The sequence below is a fragment of the Uranotaenia lowii genome, chromosome 2, assembly GCF_029784155.1.
Source record: "Uranotaenia lowii strain MFRU-FL chromosome 2, ASM2978415v1, whole genome shotgun sequence".
NCBI classification, from domain to species: domain Eukaryota; kingdom Metazoa; phylum Arthropoda; class Insecta; order Diptera; family Culicidae; genus Uranotaenia; species Uranotaenia lowii.
Window position 1 is genome coordinate 298,247,550 of NC_073692.1, and position 9,839 is coordinate 298,257,388.

The 9,839-nt window shown below is 35.8% G+C and overlaps 1 protein-coding gene across 1 annotated transcript; it reads right to left on the bottom strand.

Moving 5' to 3' along the window:
- Window positions 1–2,204: 2,204 nt before the first annotated feature.
- Window positions 2,205–6,000, bottom strand: LOC129742797 (neurofilament medium polypeptide). Its single transcript, XM_055734737.1, has 3 exons — window positions 5,980–6,000; window positions 2,843–3,250; window positions 2,205–2,366 (listed from the first exon to the last, which is right to left on the bottom strand). The coding sequence occupies exons 1-3, from the start codon at window positions 5,998–6,000 to the stop codon at window positions 2,205–2,207; spliced, it is 591 nt and encodes a 196-aa protein (XP_055590712.1).
- Window positions 6,001–9,839: the final 3,839 nt, after the last annotated feature.

Consider the following 9,839-nt stretch of genomic DNA (forward strand, 5'->3'; position numbering starts at 1 on the left):
CGTGAATCCATCAACATGGCGTCATTTTGTGCCCTTCGATTTTGCAACCAACATCTCGTTAGTCAATTCGATTTGACGTTTCTCTCGCAAGCCAACCAATTACACGCTTAGGATGAGTTCCTCATTTCTGAGTTGTTAATCCTTAGTACAGTAAATGAGGACAGACATTTTAAATAATTAAGTAATTGGTTGTTAATCACCCGTGGAATAAATCATGAGTTGAAGTCAAATTTCGTTGTCTGACGCCATCTTGAAATGCAAGATGGCGGCTTCCGCTGATCTTTCAAATGTTGTAAATGACTTAAAATCGCATGAAACCCCATCAATATTGGTATTGGGTGGAAGGGCTAAGCGAGTAGAAGTCGAATTTTGCTATCAGACGCCATCTTGAAATCCAAGATGGCGGCATCCGCTGAACTTTTAATGCTGTAAATGACAAAAAGTCGCATTAAACAACCACTATATGGGTATTGGTTGAAAGGGCTAAATTATAAGAAGCCGATTTTTTTCTTTTCGACGCCATCTTAAAATCCATTGGTATTTGTTGAAAGGGATAAACTAGAAGAACCAGACCCTGATTGTTTTGGCAACCCGCTCGAACATTTCGTGTTGTCAAAATCGAACGATTTTTTTCCCAACTTTGTTTTTACTTAGTATTACATTTTTTCATGTTTTTGATGCATTTAGCACTTTTCGTGTTTTGTCGATAGTTTTTGTTTTTTGCCATATTTGCTATTTATGTCATTGTATTATGTCTATCATGCTAATATCACAGAGACTAATATGTCCAAATTGTGTTGGTCCTATTAAAGCGAAAACTATAAGGTTGTTTCTGTTATTTGTTTGATTTAGGGACATGTGCCAAAATCGGATGTTTCCGAAATCGAATGTTGCCAAAAACGATCGGGGTCTTATTTTGGTAGCTTTGTGCGATTTTGGGTAACTTACAGCATTTCAGAGTAAAGCGAAAAGAGAAAATCGACTACTACTCGTTTAGCCCTTTTTGTTGAGGTTTCATACGATTATAACTCATATGTAAAATTTTAAAGTTCAGCGGAAACCACCATCTTGAATTTGGATTGCGTCGAATAACGAACTTCGACTTTTACTTGTTCATCACTTTCAACTAATACCCCTATTGTAAGGGTTTGAGGCGATTTTCAGTCATTTAAAGTATTTTCAAGTTGAGTGGTAGCCGCCATCTTGGAATTTAAGATGACGACGGACAACGAAATTCGACTTCTACTCGTTTATAATTTTCACCTAATTACAATATTAATAAGGTTTCATGATATTTTCAGTAATTTACAACTTTGAAAGTAAAAGCGGAAGCCGCCATCTTGTATTAATGATGGCGTCAAGCAACAAATTTTGTTCCTCCTATTTGAACTTTTTTACTCAATACTCATATTGTAGAGTTATTCATTCCACTTCCGGTAATTTGAAGTTTTCATAGATTTTTATAATTTTTTATTATTTTAACTCAAAATCAACACACAGAACTTATAAAAAATGTGTAAAAATGGGAATTCCAATTCAAATATGTGATATCTAATCTGAGCGTGTCCTGTTTTGACATCTTAATCGAGAACTGTCACTAAGTTTTATGGCGGTTTAATAATCAGGCACTGAGTGCTATTATAGAACATGCAAAAGAAAGCTTGGAGCAAACTTCTAAGTTTGTGTTTTATTATAGTTTGAACATAGCATACCTAGCTCTTTCTTAATAACTAAAACAGTATGTTTAATGGAAGATTTATGGGCGTTTTCAAAACTATCTGAAAACAGATGGTTGATTCAGGAATATAAGCATTTTGCATGACCATAATAAAACCATCATAAAACGAGCTGCACAAAAAAAAACGCCATAATAAAACCATTATAAAACATCGAAATGCTAGTTAGCTTGATCTGTGTTACTTGGGAACTTTAATAGTATAATATGCTTGAAAATGTCTGCAGCATTTCCCCATCTGTTTACTATATAAAACTTTTTTCCCGGAAGCTGTCTGAAATTAAGTCTACTTATAAGTCGATATTCCAGATCGTTTTTCAGCTTCATGCACGGTTGAAGACAATATTACCAGCTTATGTACGACATCTCGAATGGAGAGATTAGCGTTTCGCTTGAAAGTGCTAGCCTAGCCACTCTTCTTTTCGTCACTGGGGCTCTCAGATTTCGATTTCTCCCAGATCCCGGCTTCCTAGTTGTAGAAATACGATCCCCGAACTGTTTTATTACTCTGGTGACGGTTGATTTCGCCACATTCAACGGTTTTGCTATTTCTGCGTACGTGTAGTTTGGATTTTCTCGACGCCAGGTGTCCTGATTCATCAGGATTTGTGCTGATTTTCGAGGGACTGTCCTGATTTTCCAAAAATACTCAAAATTTCCTGATTTTTTAAATTTTTTCTTACTGTCGAGGGCTCAGGGTAGCAGTGGGTGATTCCCGGACATTAATGATGCGGACACAATTTCCCAAATTTCGGGTAAGTTCTTCAGTTCACTTTTGCGACTGGGGGCAAATGATGACACACCTTTCTACACTACTCAAACAGTTTATTGCACAATTACTACACTTTTATTGTAACTTTTAAAACGACTTTTTACTTAACTATTTATTTAATCTAAACACTTAACATTTAAAGAAAAATTATTGTGAGACACTTTACGGCCTGGCCGTCTGTTCGTCGTGCTGGAACAATCGTAACTGAAGGAATGGCGATTCAGACACCCAAGCCAAGCCTTCCTTTTTGCTGGTGAAGAAAGCGCCCTTTCTCCCGCCAAATACATCGCTGCTTGCAGAACAATAGAGAGAAAGGGGTGAAATATTTCACGCGCCTCACGCGCCGTCGGTAGTTGCGCCATCGGTAGTTGCGCCGTGGGTAGTTGCGCTGTCGGTAGTTGCGCCATCGGTAGTTGCGCCGTCGGTAGTTGCGCCGTCGGTAGTTGCGCCGTCGGTAGTTGCGCCGTCGGTTGTTGCGCCGTCGGTTGTTGCGCCATCGGTAGTTGCGCCGTCGGTAGTTGCGCCGTCGGTAGTTGCGCCGTCGGTTGTTGCGCCATCGGTAGTTGCGCCGTCGGTAGTTGCGCCGTCGGTTGTTGCGCCATCGGTAGTTGCGCCGTCGGTAGTTGCGCCGTCGGTTGTTGCGCCATCGGTAGTTGCGCCGTCGGTAGTTGCGCCGTCGGTAGTTGCGCCGTCGGTAGTTGCGCCGTCGGGGATTGCGCCGTGTCCAAATTAATCTCGCTGATCTAAAGGATCGATTTCCATGCATAAACACTTACAATGTCCTGAATTGTGCTGATTAAAAAAAAAATATCTCAATTATAATCGAATTTGTAGTCGAACTATGAGAACTTTGAACAAATCTGTGATAAAACAAGTGAAACTTGTTTTACCGATGGTAATATACGGTTCAGATGATACTTAATTGGTGTATTTCGAAATGAACTGCAGGCCAGCCAAGAAGCTGCTGACATTTGTTGCATATATTAGAGCGTATTCAGAACCTATATTTCACCTTTATTAATGCAATCTAAGAAAAGCTGCATATTATTTCCTTGAATCCTAAGGTGTCCTGAAACATCCTGATTTATTTTTTCGCGTTGTCCTGATTTTGACAATACCACCTGGCACTCCTGTTCGTAGCTCCTCTCTCTTGGACTCCATTTTGAAAACTGAAGACAACACACACCTACAAAATGAGGAGTGTTCAGATTTCTTTTTATATGAATGGTTAGAAAAACTACATCAAATTTCAGTTGACTACATTTTGATCCAAGAAATCCTTTACTTTGATTCAAATTTCTCGAACTGCATAAAATTTATTTGATTTTTTTTTTCATACTGAAGGTGAATTCGATTTTATATCGATCATCTGAACTTTATTTTTATGATCAACAGTATTGTTGATGTTAGTAAATTTATGATATAAAAAAAAATTCAAATAAAACGTATTTTTAGATTAAAATTTGGTTTCATCCACAGTTTTGGACTCGATGGTAACATTTTAAAAATCTGATTTTCTATGGGCCTTAAATGTTATTTAATTCAAAACAAAGATCTCAAGTGATTTTTTTTTATGAAAGTTGGTTGAAAATTGAAGAAGTTATGGTTATCTAACAGTCATGTTATAGAAAGATAACCACCATTCCTAATTTGATCACTTTAAAAATGCCCAGCATCGAATAAGATCGCATTTACACGTATTTTCTGTATTAAAAAAAAAGATTTTCCGGTTCTTTTAGTATAGATAATGCTTTAAAATTATTTTTTTTAATTTTTGAAGAATTATTCTTGATTATTACCGTATGAGAAAATATGCTATTACGTTTGAAGTATAAAGCAGATATTCTCAAATAAACTGAATTCATTAGAGAATTTATTAGAGAAAATTTGGAATCGTCTTTCTCGGATTGTTGGTGTAGCGCAGGAGGTTTATGCAGTATTTGCATAACTTCTTCTGCTAAATGCGCCTCCATAACTTTTCTCACATGTTTATCGATAACAATATAACACTGTAAAAAAATGTTGAAAATATTTTTTTTAGAATTATGGCACACTGAGTATATATTTGTAGCTCAGGTTTCAACGTACTTTATTGATTTTTCGATATTTTTTTGTTTTTCTACGTTTATTCTTTTTTAATTTATTTCAAATTAAAAACCAGTATTTAAGTAAGTGTGAACTCATCTATGAATAATCATTTCTTTAAAATTGATATCGTATAAATATTTATTTTTTTGTTTTTTAACTTTGAGTTAAGTATGTCTTTTCTGGGAACTCAAGAATTCTCGGAACATTTTCTGTCATATTTTCCGAGAGGTCGAGAGAACAAAATTCAAAGTTGAAATTTTATCTCCAATTGCAAGCAAAACATTTAAAGACAAGAAAAGATTTCAATATCATCATCGATGCTGGTTATAATTTCGTTAGTGGATAAGAATCAATGTTTTTGATGGTAAATCTGAAACTCAAAAATTTGAAAATTAATTTCTTCTTCTGATAGAAACTTTTAATCTATTTAATAATCTATAAGTTTTTAAGTTCCAGAATAAAGCTTTGGAAACTCAGATGCTACTTTGGTTTAGGTAGCACACTAAATTTAAGATAAGGTAGCCAGATTTTTTTATTTTTTTTATTTATTTATTTAAGTAACTTAAGACTTGCGTCTTTTCAAATTGTTACAATTGATCTCTTATAGTACACAGAATGAGGGTTTTTGAATATAATACAGTATTTAACTATTTATAATTTTTGCATCCAACTTAAACTAAAATGCTCAAGACACCTTCTTCTAAAACCTGCTTGGCTTTTTTCCATTGTCAAATCATTTGGTAAAGAATTCCACAATGATACACCACTTATGAAAAATGAATTGCCATATTTAACACTGCGATGACGTGGTATTATAAATTTTCTAGACCTCGTGCTTCTAGCAAATACTAATTTGTCGTACAAATACCCTGGAGTTTTCGTTTCAAACAGCTTGTGAAGCAACAAACAATATCTATACTTGATGAAATTTTCAAACGAACAGCCAAAGAGATGACATTGGAGGTGCGAAACTTGGGAAAAGCTATTCAAATTGAAAACATAACGTACACATGAATTCAAGGCGACACGTAATCTATTTAGCATTTGTGCTGTAGCTTGTAACATCAAAAAATCGCAAAAAATAAAATGTGGATAAATCAGGCTCTTAAATAGTTGGATTTTAGTTTGGATGCCTACTATAGAATCATTTTGTCGCAACGAACGTAAAGCATTATATATTTTTCCACATTGTGCTTGTAAGGTGAAATCCCACTGAAAATTAGATTGAATTCGGAATCCTAAGCTCGTGCCATTGTCAACAAAAACTACAAGAGAACTATTAAGCATAATACATGGGAGTGGATCATAGTTTCTGTTGAAACATTATAGCATAACTTTTATTTAAATTTAGTGTGAGATTGTTGTTTGACGACCATAGACTAACTCGTGAAAGGTCTTCGTTCATCTTATTTTCGATTTCTTGGATATTATGCTTGGAACAGTCTAAGTATAATTGAACGTCGTCCGCAAATATATGTACCTCGCAATGGTTTAAAACAGCAGGAAGATCATTTATGTATAAGGAAATAAGGATAGGTCCTAAGATAGATCCTTGAGGTACACCAGATGATATCGATATGAATTGAGAGTATACTTCATTATTAAAAACGGTTTGAAATCTACCACTCAAATAATATTTTAGCAAATTTGCAGCGTCCGTCGAGAATCCAAAATAATTTATCAATTTATTGAAGAGTATCTTGTGCGAAACAGTATCGAAAGCTTTAGAATAGTCAAGCATAATCAAAATAACTGAGTCTCCTTTATCAAGCACCACTCCAATATCATCAATTATCTTCAGCATTGCTGTTTTTGTGCTATGTTTCTCTCTGTAGCCAGATTGAAAGCGACTCAAAAGATTCATTGCATTTACATGACTACACACTTGTTGTTTGATAACAAATTCGAAGACTTTTGAAAATGCACTCAATATACTTATTGGGCGTAGTTTATCTAAAGTGTTAACAGACTTCTTTCTTATAGGAATAATCTTTGATTTTTTCCATTCATCCGGAAAGTTTGATATATGAATAATTTCATTGAAAATGTATGTAATGGGTTGAACAATATAGGGCCATATTATTTTCAAAAATCTTAATGGAATTTTATCGAGTCCTATCGCATTGGATTTTATGGAAAAAATAGCATACTTCACTTGTACTTCAGTCACATCTTGGAAATAAAAACTGTTCGCTTGACTGTGATCCACTGCATAGGTGATTCTAACATTATCACGTGTAAATGCTTTTGCAAAATTTTCGTTTATCTCATTGGCATTAAAACCGTTGAATGTATCTGCATTTTGTTTACCAATTCCCGAGGCCTTGAGTCTTTGCCACGGCACCTTAACAGGCAGTTGAGTATTTATATATTTTTTGTAAAACTCTTGTTTAGCTTTATTAATCAACGTATTTGATCGATTACGTAGGTGTTTGTAGATGGTACAATTCTCCTCAGTGCGGTTTCTTTTCCATTCTCTAAAAGCTAAATCGCGGTCAACAATTGCTCTTGAAACTATGTTATTAAACCACGGGTTAGCCCGTTTAGTACCAACGCGTCTCAGAGGAACACATGTTTCAAATATTTCAATAATTCTCTTATTGAAGGTATTTACCAATATGCTTGAATCATTAATGCTATAAAGATAACTCCATTCTAAAGCATTCAGTTCTCGGTTAAGAAGATATGAGTTCACTTGATTGTAATCGCGAATTTGTGTAACACAGTTTACGTCATTTATGCTATGATTGATTGAAACAAACAATAAATCGTGATTGGAAAGAACGGGAAAATCTATTTGATTGAATCTTAAAACATTAGAAACATCATTTGTAAGTATAAGATCTAGATGTGATGCCCCAGTTCGGTGAAAAAACGTTGGTTCAACGCCTAAACTCTTTAAATCGTATAAAGCTACTTCTGCTTTAAATAATTTTGCTTTTGAACTGGTGTTATCTTGCCAATTAATGTTAAAATCTCCTAAAAAGTAAATGTGAGTAAAGTCATTTCCGTACTTGTTCATAACATTTTTTAAACATTCATTCATATCGCTATCGGGCGGATTATAAAAAGCTCCAACGATTATTTTTTCATTGCTCACAATAATTTCGGCTAAAATGAATTCAGGACTAGGACTATCACTAACAGGTGACATTTCAATAATTGAGTAATGCAGATTGCTCTTTACATAAATCAGCACCCCTCCACCGAGTCGACTTATTCTATCATTGCGAATTATGTTATATCCATTTATTGATATTAATTTATTACTGCTGTTTTGATTCAACCATGTTTCGCTAACGCATATAATATCGACGCCAGACGTTTCTATAGCAAGTCGAAGTTCGACGAATTTATTTAATCTACGAGCACACAAGCTTTGAGCATTTGCACAACAGATCGATAATTTTGAAGGTAGAAAAACAGATTTCATCACAACGCCTGGTTTACTCCAATTCGTAGAGGTATAAGGACGATTATCAACCATGATCAAAGTAATTAAGAAGAAAGAAAATCTTGAGCTCAGCCAAATCCAATTCACACGTTATAAATGTATCAAATGTCTCAAAACAAAATATTATTTTTATAATCATCTTATCGACACAAAAAAAAATGAATAAAATAAATAGAAAGCACAATAATCAATTTCAAATCCAGTTGTTCTCCATTCGGCAACAAACAGCAGCTTGCATACACAACGGTAGTAACCAATAGCTGATTTATGATGTGGGATTGACGGGTTCCTGGGCGATGGTTGGTGGTATCGCGGTTGTTCCATTAGTAGACAGTCGTTTAATGAGAAGTTCAAGGTCAAGCACATTTGTGATCGCTACCGGATTATCACTGGAACTCCTTCTCACAAAGATAACTCCATCCCGAGTGAAAACGCCGCTCAGCAAATTATTTCGTTTGAGCTGCACACGGTATAAATATATAAGGTAGGCTACTAACACGAGTAAACAACTGGTTTGAATGTAAACAAGTGTCGTCATTACTATCTGCCTATAGCGTACCAGGCAAAAAGTTTTGCGCGCGTAAGATAATGCTGCATAAACCGAGGATCACTAGATGGATAGTAATGACGACACCATCGGGAAGATATGACCTTATTATATTGTACACCGTGGAGCTGCAGAGCCTTGGATCTCAACTCTCGATTTATTTTGGATAGATTCTCGTTCACATAAACCCGCTTTCTGATAGCGAAACCAATATCGGTGAGTGACAGAGATCTGTTCTGAAGATATTTCGCATAAAAATCATTCCTTTGGACAGTGATGCCAAACTGTATCAGTATGACATAAGCCACACCATTCTCAGGAGTTCCTATCAGCAGGCGGCGAACATCCACTAGTGAGATATTGTTATCTTTGTAACCAAGAGCACGACACAACGATTGAAAATACGATTGTAAATCCTCGTTTTGAACGTATGGCACACCGTTGACAATAAGATCATTTGACCTTTTGCTTCTCTCGTACAAATTAGTCCTCACTTAACTTGATCATATCAGCATTCAGTTCTCGTCTCAAGGACTCCATTTGGGTCGTCAGTTTTTCACCGAGCTTCTTCATATCAGCACGCGAATTTTTCTGATGAGCTTCAAACTGGGATTTAACTATGTGAGATAATTCCAGCACGCTCATATCACTGGGACTTTTGCAGTTATCATCATAATTGCTTCGAAGCCGTTTTGGTGCGGTTTCACTGTCCGACATGGTTGAGTACACTATCACAGTTGCAGTTCCAATAGATAGAAAAAAAAGTACTCGTAAATGGATATTATGTCCCTGCCTTTCCGATGGAATTTGGAATAAGATACTGTGGGATATGGCTAAACGGACTGCATAAAAATGATTAAACATGTCCGAAAATATCAATTGGCAACCCTATACACATTACTCTGCGTCAACGGCTTTTCCCTCGTTCGATGGCGTTCTTTCTTCTCTCTCGCAAACGTCAGCGAACACAGCCAGTCTCGCGCCAAGTCACCGCAAAGCAGGAAGCCTTCCTACCGAACAAGAACCTACGGAATCGTTGCATCGGTTCTCCAGATCCAGAAGCGGATCTCACAGATACCAAGAACTTTGATTACAAAGTACTGCTTCTGGAATGTTCGAACAAACAAAACTCCACTTTAACGTAATATTAAATGAGGTAAGTAAACCGCCAATTAGTCGAAAAACATTATTTTGGCTTTAATACTGGGAAAAAATCTTATTTTTGTGTCGCGCTTTAACTATC

Bases quoted from the DNA above. Each gene is read 5' to 3' on its own strand.
- LOC129742797 (XM_055734737.1), bottom strand. From the start codon at position 6,000: ATGAACGAAGACCTTTCACGA. The intron at 3,251-5,979 runs GTTAGTCTATGG...TCGATCCTTTAG, and splicing joins TGAACGAAGACCTTTCACGA to ATCAGCGAGATTAATTTGGA. The intron at 2,367-2,842 runs GCGCGTGAAATA...TTGGAAAATCAG, and splicing joins AACTACCGACGGCGCGTGAG to GACAGTCCCTCGAAAATCAG.